Source organism: Diabrotica virgifera, chromosome 4, assembly GCF_917563875.1.
Source record: "Diabrotica virgifera virgifera chromosome 4, PGI_DIABVI_V3a".
Lineage (NCBI taxonomy): Eukaryota > Metazoa > Arthropoda > Insecta > Coleoptera > Chrysomelidae > Diabrotica > Diabrotica virgifera.
The window spans coordinates 80,388,282-80,408,235 of NC_065446.1; the positions used below are offsets into that span (position 1 = coordinate 80,388,282).

The 19,954-nt window shown below is 33.6% G+C and overlaps 1 protein-coding gene across 2 annotated transcripts in view; it reads left to right on the forward strand.

Moving 5' to 3' along the window:
- LOC114331269 (protein O-GlcNAcase) overlaps positions 1-19,954 on the forward strand; it is a 106,895-nt gene that overhangs the window by 33,450 nt on the left and 53,491 nt on the right. For both annotated transcript variants that reach the window (XM_028280782.2, XM_050649189.1), the window contains exons 5-9: positions 4,057-4,257; positions 11,813-11,949; positions 15,870-16,101; positions 17,051-17,235; positions 17,299-17,366. In XM_028280782.2, coding sequence (XP_028136583.2) covers positions 4,057-4,257; positions 11,813-11,949; positions 15,870-16,101; positions 17,051-17,235; positions 17,299-17,366 — 823 coding nt within the window. The remainder of the gene's footprint in view (positions 1-4,056; positions 4,258-11,812; positions 11,950-15,869; positions 16,102-17,050; positions 17,236-17,298; positions 17,367-19,954) is intronic.

The following is a 19,954-nucleotide window of genomic DNA, read 5'->3' on the forward strand; positions in this document are numbered from 1 at the left end:
GAGCATAGGTTAAGATGGTTTGGTCATGTTCAACGTCGAGACGTTAATCACCCAATACGAAGAATAACTGAAGTGCATATTCCTGGAAGGAGTAGGAGAGGAAGACCAAAGAAGACCTGGGGGGGAGACGATAAGGCAGGACATGTTGGTAAAGAGGATTAACATTGATATGACCCAAGATAGAATTGTGTGGAGAAATGCAATTAGGGAAGCCGACCCCGCATAGGGATAAGGCAAAGAGAATGATGAATCTATGATGGTATTTTATAAGATTTAACTAAGAAAGGGATTTATGTAGCGTATGGCACTTCGGCACATTTATGAGATTACAATAAACAACTTATATATTACTCATACCTAATTTATAGGCAAACCTCAATATTGTTTATATAGTTAATTGACACTTCTTGATGTACCATGTCCTTTTAGAACGTTGGTTATCATAATAGCTATCTTAATTTTATTTACTGCCACCCTAAATAGCATGCTTGTATCAATACCATACCAATCTCGCAAGTTCTTCAATCATGAAGTCTTTCTTCGTACTAGACTGCTTTTGCCTGCTATTTCCCCGTGCAGAATATTTTGTAGCAACCTATATTTGGGACCTCTAATTACAATTCCGAAGTACTCCCAACTTTCTCTTCTGCTTTTAACATTTTCGACATTTGTTCGGAAAATCCATTAAATGGATCCATTAAATAAATCCATTAATGGATTTTCCGAACAAATGTCGAAAATGTTTGCAAAATATGACATAAATGTTGGACATAAGTCATCCAAAACATCCGGAAGATACTTTTCAAAATTTAAACCCAAGGTTACTAAAGATCAGCAGTCGGATGTTGTTTATAAAATAAATTGTAAAGACTGCAATTCAACATACATTGGGCAAACACACCAATACCTACATAGAAGGGTAGTTGCGCACAAACATAGTGTACAAACTAACAAAATAAACACCACAGCTTTAGCCAAACATTCTGTGGAAAATAACCATAGCTTTGATTTTGAAAATGTACAGATTTTGGAAAAAGAACATAATTATAATAAAAGATGTATATTGGAGATGATTCACATAAAGAAAGATCAAAATTGCATCAATAATAAGACTGATATTAAAGATCTCTCCAATATATATTATAATTTGATAAATTGATTACATTTTGTTAACACACCATTGGCAGATATTTTAAATACGGTCTTTCTTAGTATTTTTATTTATTTATTTTTTTCAAGTGCTGTCTTTACCATAAAGGTGGCCGTCAACATGGCTAAATTCACATTTATTTTCTGATACTACTATCTATAAGCAACTCAATAAAGCTTACAATTATACCAGTGTTCCATTTTGTTTATCCAGGATATATCTCATCGACATATTTATATGTTTTTTCTGTCCGTTATCTGTCCCTGTATAATTATCTACAACAACGCATACATATCTCATTTTTCACGTCGATCAGATACCTCAGTTCCTTATGTTAACTATGTTTAATATCTCATTTTGTTTGTACGTGTTCCTTTGTACATGATCGTCTTGGTTTCAGATCAATATCAATCCAGCTTATTTTCAAAATTCTCCGATACTATTGTCACGAGCCAATTACTTCTATTATAAATATTACTACTTACATATACCCCCTTTTGTATCGTCCAAGTCTAAATTCTATAATAATACAAAAAATACATATCATTTCAGTATTCATAATTTGTGTTCGCAAACTCAAATCACCCTTACAAAATATTCTTTCTTTTCTCTAAATAGTGAATGTTAATCTAATTTTTTTCATATGTGTAATTCGATCTCCTTTATAATATACGTAATCTTGATTTACGACCTAAGAACGTTTTGAAGTGTCTAACATATGGTGCCAGCCTAGCCTGACAGGGCTAATTCTTTCATTCTCCGTTAACATCTCGAGAATGAAGCATACATTTTTGTGAATATTAAAATATAGAACGTGTATGTGAAAATATACTGTAAAAAGTGTAATGTTATAATCATTAAAGTGCTTATTGAAAATGGCAAATAGCCGAAACGTTTAAGCAAGAATAGTGTTTCATTTATTTAGACCGAAAAACCCAGGAATAAAAATATTTCTATTTAAAAATTCACGGTCAGGAAATAACAAACTATATATATATATACATATATATATATATATATATATATATATATATATATATATATATATATATATATATATATATATATATATATATATATATATATCATCATTATCATCCAGCCTTCTGCATCCAAAGTTGAACATAGGGCCTCCCCTAATTTCTTCCAGTTTTGTCGATCTTGGGCTTTCTGCAATCAATTTCCAGCAATCCTCTTGACGTCGTCTGTCCATCGTGTAGGTGGTCTACCTCTACTTCTTATGTCTTCTCTTGGTCTCCACACTGTAATTTTTTGGGTCCACCTCCCGTCCTTCATTCTTTTTTTTTTGTTTTGATTCTGGCCTTGGTTTAGAACCTTTAGCCACGTAATTACATATAAAATTATTATTCGTTCATAAGTACAAAATTGTCCAGTATACACTTAAAAATAAAGAATAATAAAAAATAAAGCTTACAAATAACAATGTCTACTTACTATGTTAATAAATACAACTATGCTAATTTTTTTTCCTTCACTACGGTAGGAACTAAATCCGATTCATCCTCTCGGAGATTTAGAACCTCTTAGTGATTTTTTTTAATATTTTTTTTATTTATTTATTTTTTTTATAATTTTTTTTATATATATATATTTTTTATTATTATTTTTTTAATATTTTTTTTTTATTTTTTTAATCTTTTTTTTATTATTTTTTTTAATCTATTTTTTATATAATTCTTTTTTTTTTCGAACATACATAGGTTACAAAAAAATATAATTAATTACAGGAAATATCTCATTCATACATTACATAATACAAAAGAAATACCTATCCATTCAAACGATTAGTTTTATATTCACACTTTTAATTTCATTTTTTGAAGAAATGTCATAATTAGTTTAAAAATTTTAATGTTATCTTCACTTAATAGTACATTTAAGTCTGGGGGAGTACTTAAACCTGCTTTCAGCAATTCTTGTAGCAGCCACATACTTGTATTGAGATGTAAGGAACAGTTAAAAAATATGTGATTTAGATTAGCTATGCTCCTGTTGGGAGAACTCCGATTTTATGTAGATGCTGCGGAAAACATCCATGATCTACTTTTAATCTTAGGATGGGCTACATGGCCCGCGCAATTCCACTTCAGCCATGCTACTCGCTCTATGACATCTGTGACGCCTGTCCTTCTTCTGATTTCTTCGTTCCTGACCCTGTCTCTGAGAGTCAGTCTAAGTAGTGACTGTTCCATTCTTCTTTGGGCCACTCGTAAGTTTCGTTGCTGTGACCTGGGTTAACGATAATGTTTCGGCGCCGTAAGTCATGACTGGAAGCACACATTGGTTGAATGTCTTCCTTTTCAAATAATTTGGCAAGTTGCTCTTGAAGATGTCTGATAAAGTTCCATATAGCCATATAGCTCCTCTGTATATATATGCACAGAGTGTTAAAGACAGTATTGTTTGAGAAACTAGATGGTAGAAGATCATTAGGATGTCCCAGAAAAAGATGGAAGGATGATGTTGAAGCTTATTTATCTAGGATTTGGTACAACAATGGGAAATTGAAGCATAAGATCGTAGAAAATGGAGGGTTATAGTAGAAATAAAAATTTGAATACTACATCGTTGCAATAACGATTAGAAGACCTATCAAATGGGGTTTCTCGTGAACTCGGTTTATATTTAAAAAAAATGTTGATTACCTCATTACCCCAACACTGATACACTGATGTATAATTTATGGCCATTAAAAAATTAAAATTATGAACTCTGTTTTAAGATTTTTTTAAGTGTCGTCTGTTTCTTAAATAATGAATTTATTCCATACTTTTGCATCATACTTTATATTGATTAGTCGTATTTTGGATAATTTTAGAGAACATTAAATTTTATCGATGATTTTAACATTTTTATTAAAAACTATAACGGAAAATCTTTTTTAGATGACACAGTATCTGCCGATATAAAATTAGAAACTGAGACTGAAGATGGTTTATCTGGTGAAGACGTCCCTTCGACTCTATCTCCAAATATGTATCATCCAAGGCAAGCACTACGGAATGCAATAAAGGAATGGTTGCCAGAATTCATAAAGCACAAATCGGCCTGGGGTCCGATTGCCAAACCGCAGCCTGCAGTTGCCGGTAATATACTTTTATTATAATAACCACCTAATGTAGGGTGACCAAATCATAAACTTGAAAAAAACGGGACACATCCAAGGAGTAGTGGCTCACCTAGAATTTTTATCTGAGGGGAGAGGGTTGGTTGGGCGTCGAATTTTTTTTGTATTGTTCGTGAAAGACGTGTTATATTTTCCTACGATTTTTTGTATATTTTTCATATGCCCTGGGGGGTTTAACCCCCAAACCCCCCTGGGTGCGCCACTGCCAAGGAGGGCTTGGAGCGATACCCAAACAGGTAGGGGAAATTAAAACATGGTCTGTTAGCTAATTTGGGATCTATAAATCCTTTTCAATTTACTTTTGAATGTGTAATTTACGTACGATCAAGACTGCGAAACAGAAAACTATAAAACTCCGCCAGAATGACATGGATCAACAACCCGTCAGAACAAAACAGGGAAGAATGCAAAATATCGAGAAACAAAGCCAACTCAACAAATAAAAAGAAGAAAAATGACTGGTTTCGCTGGAGGATATTGAAAAAGACAGAGAAAACTATCAAAAGTCAAAGCAGCAAAAAATACGCCCAGCATTAAAACAAGAGGACTAAAAAAGCAAAAAAAGAAAAACCTTATTTGAGGACAGACAGATCGGCAAAATATGGGAAGAATATTACGAAAAAATGGTATTCACTGTGAAGGAAATACACTGCGATGAATAAGTAAGGCCGTACAAGATAACGACGAATAAAAAATTTTCACAGAAGATGAAATAACTGTGGAATAAAATACGGAGGAAGAGAATTACGTAAAGGAATAAACCAGCTAATACAACCAATATGAACAAAACAGACTACCAACCGATTGGAACGCAGGTATTATAGTAGGTACCTATATATAAAAAAGGAGATCTAGAGGAGTACGAGAATTACAGAGCAATAACTTTATTAAACAACACATATTATAACATTCTAGAAAATATACGAAACATAAGACTTAAATCATGCACTGAACGAATATTAGGAAAATACCAGAACTGGTTCAGACCGGGGGAGGTCTACGATTAATTCCATACATACAGTGGAGCAAATAATTCAACAATCGAGAGAATACAACATAGAAATGCACCTAATATTCATGGATTTCAAAAGCGCTTTTGATACAACCAATCGGACAAAAATGATGGAGCAGCTAGAGAATGTTGGAATCCCAGAAAAATTAAGACATATGCTAACAGTGAGCCTAAAGAACACCAGAGCAAGGATCATTTTCAACGCAACAACTTCTAAGGAGATTAATGTACACAAAGGCGTGAAACAAGGTGACTCTATCTCTCCGACAGTATTTAATCTGATATTGACAATATCAGATATTGACATAATCTGTAATCATGAGGATGACAAACTTGCAAACAAAAACATTATTACAGATCAACTTCAAATATGTAGTAACATATGCAGATGATTCAGTCATCACAGCGAAGACGAAGATAACACTTGCAGTTAGAAAATTACATAAGGAAGCGAAAAGAATAATAGGACTAGAGATAAACCAGCTCACAGCAAAATACATGGCGATAGGGAAAGATGAGCCAACTCAGAAATATGTAATAACATAGAACCATAAATTTGGAACTGTACCTTTAGCTACTTAGGAGTAAAAATAGGGAAAACCGGAAAAGAGAGAACAGAGGAAAGAATTCTGAAGGACAGAAAAACATCTACACGGTAGAAATCTGCTGAGAAGCAAGACTCTAACTATAATATGAACCTAAATAAGACCTTAATAAGACTTGGTGTTACATGTGGGATGGAAACAACGACGATTAACAAGAAAGAGGGAGAGAGCCTTCTGAAATTTGAAAGAAAAATAATATTGGGCCACAATGTAACAAAAGAGGGAGATATAAGAATGAAAACAAATGCAGAAATTGAAGAAAAATTAAAGAGAGAAAATATAGTCAGATAAAAAACTCAACCCAACGCAAATACGGGACATTTAGGCGTCCCGAGATACTTTTTCGGGACTCCGGGACAAATCGTTAAAAAACGGGACAATCCCGTTTTTATGGGACGTTTGGTCACCCTAACCTAATGCCTTATCCCGAGTTTGACACGAAGCCGCTTGTCGACAAATTCGGGACTTGCCCTTGTCTCACACGTTCGTCCGTAGTATAGTGCAATTCAAACATTTTATGACGGTTCTTGGTTCGTAACGAATTTATGTCATTCTCGACCGTAAGTAACTGTACTTTAATGCAAACGTTTTATGGCCGGTTTTGGTTCATAACGAATTTATTATGTTATTTTTTACCTTTATTTCTGTCCAAATACGGCCTTAATATATTCCTTTATGAATAATACAGAGTACGCCTCTGTATCATTAGTTCTTTTCAATATAAATGTACCTTTACTGCAAAAAAGGGTCGATATCTTAGTTAACTGCCTTTATCTTATAAATCAATAAAATTTGTCATGTATAAGCAACGATTTTTTACATAGTATTTATTATCCTGACCCTACTTCACACCTTCATTTCAGAATCCTGTTTTGTCTATATTTGAATCAAGCGGTCTAAACTTTTACATGCATCTGATCCATGACGGAACTGACGTCACATACTGTTTACAATTTCTGACGTGAAGTTGACGTTGACAGGTGTTTTATTGTTTAATAAATCTTAATATATAATAAATATTTTATTTGGTGACATTTTAATGTAAAACAGTTAACATTATATTAAGCAAGTATTAAGTCAATAAAGACCCGAATAAATACAAAGAAATTCAGAGAAACATCAGAAAGAAAATTCGAGAGGCAAAAGAGAGGTTGCTCTCCGACAGATGCAAAGAAATAGAAGACCTGGATAAAAAGTATGACAGCTTTAATTTACACAAAAAAATCATAGAAATGACAGCTTCTAGAAAAAACACAAGAACGAATAACCTTAAAAATGATAAAGGGGATATTATTACTGACGTGAAGGAGAGATTGTGTCAATGGACCAATTACATCCAACAACTCTTTAATGATGAAAGAGGAGAACTGTCATTAGAAATCACAGAGGATACCGGACCACCAATATTAAGAGACGAAGTCATCTATGCCGTTAAAAACACGAAAGAGGGTAAAGCTACTGGACCAGATGATGTGCCCATCGAATTATTAAAACTTATTGATGAAGATGGTATTGATGTAATGGTTGAACTCTTCAATCTAATATATCAGACTGCCACAATCATACATTCAGCTGATGCAAGAAAACCTTTTCCCTCCTTACAATCTCATAAATTTATTGGCTCTAAATAAAATTTCAATTTTTAATATTCTTTTAGGTTTTCTGAAGTCGTGTAAATTAAAACTTTAGATTAGGATTAGCTTTGAATAACCTTTGTTTTTCTCCTGGTTGTTATAATATCCCTTGCTTCCGTGGTCTACCTATTCTGTGGTTAGTCACCCTGATCGATCCCTGGGTGTGAAAAGTGTTTTTCCTTTTCCCATCCTTGCTCGTTTTGGTTTCGTAATAATCTCGCTGCTTGTTAGGATTAGATAGTTTTTAGTTTAGGATTTGGTGCTGGCTAAATGGGCATAGCACCCAAGGACCAAAAAAAAAGACTGCCACAATCCCCCAACAATGGCTGCAATCGACCTTTGTAGCAATTCCCAAAAAGTCAAGTGCAACAACCTGCTCGGATCACAGAACAATATCTTTAATGAGTCACACACTTAAAACATTTTTGAAAATAATACACAGTAGAATTGTTAAAACTCTCGAATATGAAATCAGTGACACACAATTTGGCTTTAGAAATGGTATGAGCACACGAGATGCTTTGTTCGGCTTGAATGTGCTGGCCCAGAGATGCATGGACATGAATCAGGATATGTACTTATGTTTTGTAGACTTTGAAAAGGCATTTGATAAAGTTCAACATAAAAAGCTTGTAGATATATTAAAAATAAAAAATATTGACAGTCGTGACATGAAAATTATATCTAATATATATTGGAATCAAACTGCCAAGGTAAGAGTTGACAACCAGGACACCCAAGATATCAAAATACAGAGAGGAGTCCGTCAGGGTTGCGTGCTGTCTCCACTACTTTTCAATGTCTACAGTGAAGCGGTATTTCAAGAAGCGCTCTCAGATTCAATAGAAGGTATATACACACACACACACACACACATATATATATATATATATATATATATATATATATATATATATATAGACGATACAGTAATAATAACAGATGACAACTATGATTTACAGAACGTAATGCAACGCCTTAATGAACGCTGTCATGAGTACAGACTGAAGATGAATTTAAAGAAAACTAAATGCATGATCATAACTAAATCAGCACACGTAAACATCCAATTAACTATTGAAGATACTGTGATTGAGAGTGTGGATAACTACAAATACTTAGGAACATGGATAACATCAAATGTAGACCAAACCAAAGAAATTAAGACACGTATTGAAATAGCACGTGCATCATTCATTAAACTTAAAAAGTTTCTTTGTTGTCGGGATATAAGGTTAGAACTACGCCTAAGGATGCTTCGATGTTACGTGTTCTCTACTCTTCTTTATGGCTTGTTTCCTTTGTTGGCCGCCTTTGAATTTTGGTGTTACAGAAGAATCCTACGAATATCATGGATTCAAAGAATGTCGAACTTGAAGTAACTAGAAGGATAGGAAATCAACCGGAAATAATACTATCAAAAGACGAAAACTTGAGTACTTGGGACATGTGATGAGAGGGCAAAAATACTCATTATTACAACTTATTATGCAAGGCAAAATCCGAGGAAAGCGAAATGTGGGAAGACGAAGAACATCCTGGCTTAAGAACTTACGGGAATGGTTCGAATGCAGTAGTGCAGAGCTATTTAGAGCGGCAGTCAACAGGGTCCGCATTGCCATGATGATTTCCAACCTTCGATAGAAGATGGAACTTAAAGAAGAAGAAGAAGTCAATAATCTAATGCATTCCTGTTAGTAAATCAAGAAATCATTCCGGAAACCAAGAGTCGGCCATTGTTATGTCAAGTTAGCGACTACTTTTTATCGGCTACTTTGGACGGAAGAATTTTGTTCATAGGTTCTATCCTGGGTATTTTTATATCAATGATTTGAATCGACAGTTAAAATAATCAATTTTAAGGCTCATAAACAATTGAAGCGACCCGCTGATAAAAGTTTTTATTTAAATTTCCATTTATGGTCATTCGAGCCGCAGGTATGTATTTTTTGTCTTCTAATTCTACCAAAAGCTTTTCATAGTCGACCACAAAACACTTTATTGCTTCGTTTATCCAAACTACAAACCCATAAAAGGTTCGTTGTTGAAAGGTTATTTTCTCCCTTTGGTAAGATTTCCTACAAATTGCTGTTTCTTTCTCAGTACAAACCCATTCGCTAGTCATAAGTTGCGACGATAATACTCATCGCGCATCCCAAGAAAGTTTTTTTCTCACAGATTAAACGAAGAATTTAACAATTATTTTTTATTTGAAATATCTCAGTGGCGTATCATTTTTTCTTTAAAAAAATTGAGACTATTACCCGTATACGCGCCAATGATGAATGTAAAATTCCTAATTCTATAATAGTCCAGGGCGCATCTATTTTGAGATGGACGTTGAGAGGTGACTCAAATTTTTTTGCAGAAATTGCTTGAAAATAACTCAAATAATAATATTTGCGTTATCCTCCCACTCAAAATGGTCCGGAACATTGTTTAAATAATCAAAATGTCAAAATATGAAGGACAAATTCGATTTTTTTTATTGGTTTTTTGATTATAACTCTAAAACTTCATTCATTTCTGAGAAAAGTTGTACTGACATAAAAGTTGCGTAATTAAATTTTCTACAATATAGATTTGGTTGAAAATTTAAAAAATAGTCACCCTTGTGGGAAAATAGCAATAATTGCGAAAAATACCATACAAAAACAAGTATTCGCATTTTACGTTTTTCAGCCATTTATGCTATACTTAGGACCTTCATATTTTACTTAGAAAAACTTTATGATATAGTAAGACAACACTGTAAATTTCATTAAGATCGGTTTAATAGATTTTGCAAAATAAATTTTGAAATCCAGCTTTCGTAAAAAAAGTTCATTTTTTTAAAATGTTGCAGGACTGAAAATAAAGCAGATAGCAAGTTGAATTTTTTTTTGCTTATAGAAACTGTACCTTTCATTTGCAATTTGCAAAATTAAAATCGATTAATTACCACGGCGTCAGGAAATGTTTTAAATAAACATTAATTTTTGGTGCTACGCGCAGGACAGCGGTGTTCGATTCACACAAGTTGATTTCCACCAAAATTTCTTCCAATCTTTATCTAATATTATATTATTTTCTTACTCTATATTTTGTTGTATTTTAATATTTTAATTCCACAAAAATCAAACTAATTTTATTATTGTTTGTGAAATATTGTTTAAACAATTGCATATGTTTAAAAATAATAAACTTTTATTCTCCAAGTTAAAATATATGAACAAAGAAAGTTTTTACTAAAAAAAGTGATATTTCAAAGGATAGAGTATGAGTTTTTGTTTTGCAATAAACAAATTTATTTATTTATATTGAAATGTAATAAAAATTAAAATGTATCAATCATTATCAAAGGTCATTGGAATGCCCAATCAGAGCAAACTATCCGCTGTCCTGCGCGTAGTACCAATAATTAATGTTTATTTAAAAAAATTCCTGACGCCGTGGTAGTTAATCGATTTTAATTTTGCAAATTGCAAATGAAAGGTACAGTACACTTATATATGCAAAAAAATTTCAACTTGCTATCTGCTTTATTTTCAGTCCTGTAACATTTTGAAAAAATGAATTTTTTTTTGCGAAAGCTGGATTGCAAAATTTATTTTGCAAAATCTATTGAACCGATCTTAATTAAATTTACAGCACATATTGTTTTACTGTATCATAAAGTTTTTCTGGGTGAAATTTGAAGGTCCTAAGTGTAGCATAAATGGTTGAAAAACGTAAAATGCGAATACTTGTTTTTGTATGGTTTTTTCGCAATTATTGCTATTTTGCAACAATGGTGACTATTTTTTAAATTTTTAACCAATTCTATATTGTAGGAAATTTAATTACGCAACTTTTATGTCAGTACAACTTTTCTCGGAAATGGATACTTCTAAAGTTATAATCAAGAAACGAAGAAAAAAATCGAATTTTTCCTTAATTTTTTGATATTTTGATTATTTAAACAATGTTCCAGACCTTTTTGAGAGGGAGGATAACTCAAATATTATTATTTGAGTTATTTTCAAGCAATTTCTGCAAAAAAATTTGAGTCACCTCTCAACGTCAAAATGTACTAATATTTTTACAGATGCGCCCTGGTCTATAACAAAAAAAATGTGCAAAGACTACCTCTAAAATCACACCAAATGGCATTTACATATCTCATCCGGTTTCAGAGCAATAAATAAATAGTCATCTTGTAAGAAGCTTTTAACACGCCGTGTCTCGGAAAACGAAGAATTTGCGGATATACGTTTATATGTTTACATTTGTTCTCTTTTTTAGTTGTTCCTGTGCCTATTATTCCGTCAATAAATACCTGTATGAGTCTAACTTCTACAAGTACTACAACATCATGTAGTATTAATACCACCATTGTGAATTCAAATCAGTTACAAGCTTTAGCTGAAGTTTGCAGTACAGTAAGTATTTCAAATATTTTAATAAATTGTAAAAAACGTTTCAAGTAACTTATTTGTAAATATACATTTGCGCCATCTAGTGGTGCAACTACTAAATTCCTAATCTAACCTTTCAATATATCTACCGGTAGTAGACCTAGTTACATTAATGGTATTAAAAATGTATTAAACATATCTCAGCCTCTGAAATTTTCGAGACTAAATATCTTAAGATCGTATGGAATAAAGTTAGAAAGAGTCTACAATATTACCTATTTGGGCGCCATTTTTAACGATAACATGAGATATAAATAAAAAAAAGAATACGCATTGAAAATGCCAGAGCCGCCTTCTATAAAATTCATATTAATAGAGATATTACGTTAAATCTTAAAATCAGATTAATACGCTGCTACATATTCTCCACATTGCTGTATGGCATGGACAGTTGGACCCCTAATGGAAAAATTAGAGGCCTTTAAGATGTGAATCTATCGACGAGTATTACGGATAAGTTGGGTTGGTCGAATAAGAAATGAAGTAGTTTTACATCGAATGAAGAAGAGTACTGAAATAACAAAAACGATAAAAATTCGAAAGTTACAATATTTCGGTCATATAATGAGACATCCATATAACGTTCTACACCTTATAATACAGAGCAGGATCTCCGGAAGGAGAGGCCCGCAGGCCGAAGAAGAACATCCTGGCTTCGAAATCTCTGAGAGTGGTATCAAAAGACCACCACAAATCTGTTTAAGAGCTGCCGTAAACAAAGTTATTTTGCCAATATGATCGCCAACGGTCATAGAAGAAAAAAACGAACCTATGAAAATAGAATACTGGAAGATCTTGAGACATTAAAAAGGGAAAATCAAACAAGAAAAGTATATAAAACTCTGAATAGTGCAAGAAAGGAATTCAAACCAAGGCTAAGACTATGTAAGGATAAGGAATACTCAATACAAAAGAAGAAATATTGAAAAAGTGCGTGGAACACTATAAAGAACTACTTACTATCGAAGTAGAAGATCCAAATCAACCACCCCCACTAGCAAGCAACAATACACCATTAGAACCTCCATCAATTCAAGAAGTACGGATGCAATAAAACACCTAAAAAATAATAAATCTCCAGGAAGTGATGGTATACCCTCGGAACTTATTAAATATGGAGATGCTACTCTGGCTAATCAAATATATAAAATAATAGTGAGAGCCTGGAATGAGGAACAAATCCCGGAAGAGTGGTGTATTGGAATCGTTTGAATCGTTTGCCCGCTACACAAAAAGGGTGATCAATTGGAATGTAGAAACTATAGGGGAATAACCCTCCTTAATACAGCCTACAAAATATTTTCGATTGTCTTATATAGTCGCCTAAGTGCACATTCAGAGGAGCGAGCTTCTTGGAGAATATCAAAGTGGTTTTAGGCCTGATCGATCAACAACAGACCAGATCTTTGTGCTAAGGCAAATACTGGAAAAAACCAATGAATTCAATATCGACACTTACCATCTTTTCGTAGATTTTAAATCGGCCTATGATAGTGCTCTAAGAAATAAATTGTATGAAGCCATGGATGAATTCCACATCCCTGATAAACTGGTAAGATTTTTTAAGGCTACAATGCGTAAAGTCGTTTGCAAAGTCGAAATACAGGGCGAACAATCACAGGCGTTTGAAACAAATGTCTCCTCTTCAACATAGCTCTGGAAAAGGCGGTCAGAGATGCCCGAATAGACAACAGAGAAAATATTTTTAATAAATCATCCCAAATTTTGGCATATGCAGATGACGTGGACCTAGTTGCCCGCATAACACGCAAGCTAGAAGAAATATATACCACCTTCTCAAATGCCTAAAAAAATATGGGCCTGCAAGTCAACGAGGAGAAAACTAAGATAATGGCATCAACACCCAACAATTGATCCAGAAACATCGGTCAACAATTCACGGTTGATAACTCTACCTTTGAAGTGGTGGACAAATTCACATACTTAGCAAACAAATGCTATTTTGGACTGAGTAGACATGAGAAGCAGAAACTTAAGCCAAAAAACAAAAATAACCAAATACAAAACCCTTATACAACCAGTGTTGACATATGGATCAGAGGCATGGACCATTTCCAAGGCAGACGAAAAACTTCTGCTTATATTTGAACGAAGGATCCTGAGAGGAATATTCGGTGACATCTGTGAAAATGGTGTCTGGAGGAAGAGGTACAACTACGAGGTATACCACAGATATAAGCAAAAATTTGGTGGTAAAGACGTAGTATCTCTTATAAGAATAGGAAGACTAAGATGGGCAGGACATCTAGCAAGATCACAGCAGAACAACCCTCCTAGAAGAATCCTTATGTCACAACCTGTGGGAAGTAGAAATAGACGTAGGTCAAAACTCAGATGGAAGGATGGTGTGGATGAGGATGGGAGAAAAATAGGCGCCGCAAACTAGCAACGGTTGGTAATGGATAGGACTGACTGGCGTAATAGACTTGGGAAGGTCAAGGCTCTTTCATAGGACTGTAGCACCATTGATGATGATGATCGCCAACGGTATGGCAAAAAATGCGATGAGTCGCCTCACTAAAGTTTGGAAAGACAGATCTATGTCTCAAAATATCAAGATGAGACTGGTGAATGCCCTTGTATTCTCAATATTTCTATACGGAGCAGAGACTTGGACTCTTTGCGCATGCGATCGCCAAAAAATTGGTGCCTTTGAGATGTGGTGATGGAGAAGAATGCTGCGCATACCTTGGACAGCTCATAAGACAAACGTTTCCATTCTAAACCAACTCAAGATTAAAAAAGGCTGTCCACAATATGTCGGCAACGAATTCTGCAATTCTTTGGTCACGTGGTTCGCAGAGGTGACGACAGTTTGGAAAGATTAATTGTTTCTGGAAACGTTCCGGCGAGAAGATCAAGAGGACGATCACCAACTAGATGGTCTGACCAAATAAAGCATTCAGCTGGAAACTCATTCTGCGAAGCTCTTAGAGCAGCTGAACATAGAGACCAATGAAGAAACATTGTGAGGAATATTGGAAGAAATCACGATCCTCAGTAATGGGGAAACGACAAGAGAGAGAGATCGCCAACGTTCGATAATCGGACAGGGTACTTAAGGTGTTACATAGGTCTTTCGGGTAAAATAAAAGTGACTTGTTAAAAAAATTATATCTCGAAAACTAGAAATTATTTTTATTTATAATTGGAACATGTCAAAGTATAGTACTTAGGTACCCTCAAAAAAATTTTCAGCCAAAAATATTCATTTTTGTAGAGTTAACTGCAATTTTTCGACAACACCCCTTTTTTGCGGTGGGCAGCATAACTAAGTCCAGTATCATCTGAAATCAAAAAATCAAAAAGTTTTTTGTAGTTTATACCTCTGGCTAGTGAATGAACGAAGGAATTTAAAAAAAAATAAATTTGAAGATTTTACATAAGTTTAAACACATTTTCGACCCCAATTTTTCTCATTTTTTGAAAAATGACTATTTTTAAAGTAGTTTTTTTTTTATAAAACAAAAACAACTTCACCTAATAAAAACTCCTTCGTTCATTCACTAGTCAGAGGTATAAACTACAAGAAACTTTTCGATTTTTTGATTTCAGATGAGATTGGACTTAGTTATGCTGCCCACCGCAAAAAAGGGCCGTTGTCGAAAAATTGCAGTCAACTCTACAAAAATGAATAGTTTTCGCATAAATTTTTTTTGAGAGTACCTTAAGTACTATACTTTTACATGTTCCAATTATTAATAAAAACAATTTTTAGTTTTCGCGATATAATTTTTTTAAAAAGTCACTTTTTTTACCCGCATGACCTATGTAACCCCTTAAAGAAGAAGGAAGATCTTAAAGAATTCAGTAATATTTTATTTTTGTTCAAGTGTATATAATAATATATCTCTGCATTTTAGGTTTCTTGTACCGATAGTCTAGTAAACCCTACTCCAGGACCAGTTATGAACTCCCTAGTATCAGAAACCAAAGTAATTTGTAATGAATCGATACCTAATCCTATAACCCCCGTCCCAATTCCAATTCCTATCGACCCTGCGGTTTCCAAAACTGTTACCATACTTAGCGGAGCGATAATCAAACCGGAAAAGCCTAAAATTGAACATCAAGAAGCAGAGCATCAAACAGAAGGTCAGTAAATTAATAGTTATATATGAAACAGTTCGTGAAGTATGCTTTTTGCGAACGCACGCGATGTTTAGAGCACGAGCGACAACGGAGCGAGTGCTATACATCGCGTAAGTTCGCAAAAAGTACTTCACGCACAGTTTCATACAATATTTTATCTATGATGAACAAATAAAAAAACTGTAACTCTTCGTCACTGGAATTTATTTCTATTCTACAATTTTTAGAACTATGACATTTAAAAATTCTAACTTCTTTCAAACCACAAAACTATCAAAACTTTTGTTGTAATTTATTGCTCACATGTCATCACCATGACAACGCGAAAGTTAAGGATATTTGATTATATGAAAGTGTGCCAAAGAAACAGTGCGAAAAAGTAAATCCCATTTAAAATACATTGTTACTTCACGCACACTTTAAACCCTTCACGCGCTGTTATCTATAATGACAGTTTTCACAAACTAAAAATTTATACATAATATGACATAGAGTAGATAAACAATATTTTTATCACATTACTCTTAATGCTACGTTCTTTTTGTTCAGTTTTTCATACCAATATCTAAATAGTATAAGATCACAACCGCGGCGTCTGATCCAAAGTGGGCGGCAGCAAACAGCGTCGGACCCAGAATGGGCGGCTGAAACCAAAACTCACCAACACGTCTAGCCAGCGTGGTGTTTTAAGGCTAAATACCCCTCATGAAAATGTCAGTTGAAAACAAGCAAATGCCCCAGGCAAGTAGTAATAACGTATGACGTAGATAAATTAATATTATGTGACACATGACAGAAGCTCGAAACAAATGACTGTGAATGAAAAGCCCTATATAAACGACATTTATAGCTATAATATTGATGTGATTTAATGTGTATTGGGTCTCATTTAGTGATCCCGATATGGAAAAGTTTAAACTGTATGTAATAATTGTTTTTGTCTCATTTTTAGTAACGAATATAATCAAGGATACCAAAGAGGAGAGTACTATGAATACTGACACGAGTTTAAGTAATGAATCAAGTTTAAGCCCTTCAGAACCTATGGATTGCAATAGTACACCGAACATATCACCAGCCCATGGTAACAAATGTATGAATGGATCCAACGAAGATGTGGCCATGAGTGAAAATTCGGTAAATTATATTTACACTGTTTTAAAAAGGAATTTATCTTAATTACAGATATTCTTCTTTTAGACATCTAGTGGAAGTATGCAAGTAGATCCTAATCAAATGATAATAGAAAATAATGCGGAAAATGAAAGGTAAGCAACAGTGTTGTATACAGAGTTGAGTCTGTAATTTGGAATAAATTCAATACCTCAAATACTAATCGTTTTTTTTTTTTAAAATGCTCAGACCCATCGATTAGTATGTATTTCAAACTGTCATTTTTGACATACAATTATAATGTATACAGGGTGTCCCAATTTAGAGATATGACGTCATCGTTGATTTTCTTAAATGGCAACACTGTCATTTTGATAGCTATTTTGATAGGGTGTGTAAAGTTATACATAACTGCAAAATTTCAAATTTTTATTCCCTACCATTTACAAGATAATAAAAAATAACAAAGTTATGAAAAACAAGTATGTAATCAAACAATAATTGAATTTAGTTATTTCAATTAATTAAGCAAATGCTCATAATGTTGCCCTCAATTATTGTCAAATAGTCAATGGGCAACATTATGAGCATTTGCTTAATTGAAATAATTAAATTCAATGATTATTTGATTACTTGTTTTTCATAACTTTGTTATTTTTTATTATCTTGTAAATGGTCGGGAATAAAAATTTGAAATTTTGCAGTTATGTATAACTTTACACACACTATCAAAATGACAGTGTTGCCATTTAAGAAAATCAACGATGACGGCATATCTCTAAATTGGGACACCCTGTATACATTATTATTGTATGTCAAAAATGACAATTTGAAATATTAATCGACGGGTCTGAGCATTTTTTTAACAAACAATTAGTATTTGAGTTATTGAATTTATTCCAAATTACAGACTCACTCGTATATTTACATGGACACGCGCCAACTCGTAACTTTTAATGCCAAAAATTTTCAAGTCAAAATGTACACCGGCCAATTCGTAACTTTTCTCTATTACCTGACCTGCCAACTCGAAAATTTCTTCAGGTGAATTCGAAACCATTGATTAAATCTAAACCGAATGTTTCTTGGTTTGCTTAAAAACATTATATTTGTATTAATATGTACCTATAAAAAATAGCAAAAATTGAAATATCTTAATAAAATAATTGAAACAATATTATAGTGTTTCATTAACACGTGTTATAAATATTATTTCCATCAAGTATAGCTCTACACGAGCTTGGTTTTTATCAAGTAATTGTAAATTCAATATTTACCTAGATGTTTAGCAATGATAAATTATTTAAATCCATCTGATAGTTTAAAAGCAAAGATATTTTCCATATGTTTATTTCAAGTCTAAAAGATTATACATTTATTTAGTTACGAATTCACCGGTAGTTGATTGGTTACCGAAAAATTGCCTGAGGGCCAGAGTTACCAATTGGCCTGTAATTAGGATGGGGGATTAAAATAGTTACGAATTCACCGGGACCCATTTACATCATGTTAGTAAAAATAAACGTTTGATCAGGCGAAAACGTGTATCTGATATTCTATAATGGCGACCGTGACCAGAAATCTCGTAACGCGACAATTCGTAACCGGACAAGTGGTAACGGACAACTCGTAACGGCGACAGTTCGTAACGGCGACAGTTCGTAACAGCGGCAGTTCGTAACGGCGACAGTTCGTAACTATACAAATTTGTAACGGACAATTCGTAACGTCCAAATTGAATTATTCTCTTTATTTTTGTTAACGTGGAAACTAACTGTTATTACAGTTATAATTGAAATTATTTTTATCAATTTAACGAATCAGTATTACCAGGATAAACATGTTTAATACAAAAAGATGAAGTTAGTTGGAAATGTACCAATAAATTTTCAATTTAAAAATCTTTTAGTAATGTTTTTAATATTTTCAATGTTATTAATTTTTCTATTAGGATTGAAAACTAACTTCATCTTTCAATTGCCAGATGACGCTAGTCACCTAATACCTTCACTTCGGTTGCAATGGGTGGGAAAGACTCTCGACACTGGTCAGTTAGGGTATGGAGAACAGTGCCTACGTTCTTTCCGATGAGGCTCCAATAAGAGCCGAAAATCGCGATTCAGAGGACTGGACTGCGCTCCGTATTCTAATTGAAAAGTAAGATTGTTTTGCCTTCGCATTGCAACTGAATAAAAATAGTATACATTTTTATTTTATAGACGTATTACTCCGTAGAGTAACCAGGTGCATTTTCCGTTGGAACTTTACCGAGCTGCAGACGGGGGATGTGAATTGCATAGTGTAGAATTCCTTCCTTTGTCTTCACTGCAGCATCCATTTGGCTTGTAAATTATAGAAGCCTTGGAGGTGTCACCAGGGAAATGTACCAATAAGTTTTCAATTTAAAAATCTTTTAGTAATGTTTTTAATATTTTCAATATTATTAATTTTGCTATTAGGTTTGAAAACTAACTTCATCTTTCAATTGCCAGATGACGCTAGTCACCTAATACCTTCACTTCGGTTGCAATGGGTGGGAAAGACTCTCGACGCTGGTCAGTTAGGGTATGGAGAACAGTGCCTACGTTCTTTCCGATGAGGCTCCAATAAGAGCCGAAAATCGCGATTCAGAGGACTGGACTGCGCTCCGTATTCTAATTGGAAAGTAAGATTGTTTTGCCTTCGCATTGCAACTGAATAAAAATGGTATACATTTTTATTTTATGTTTAATACATTTTATAT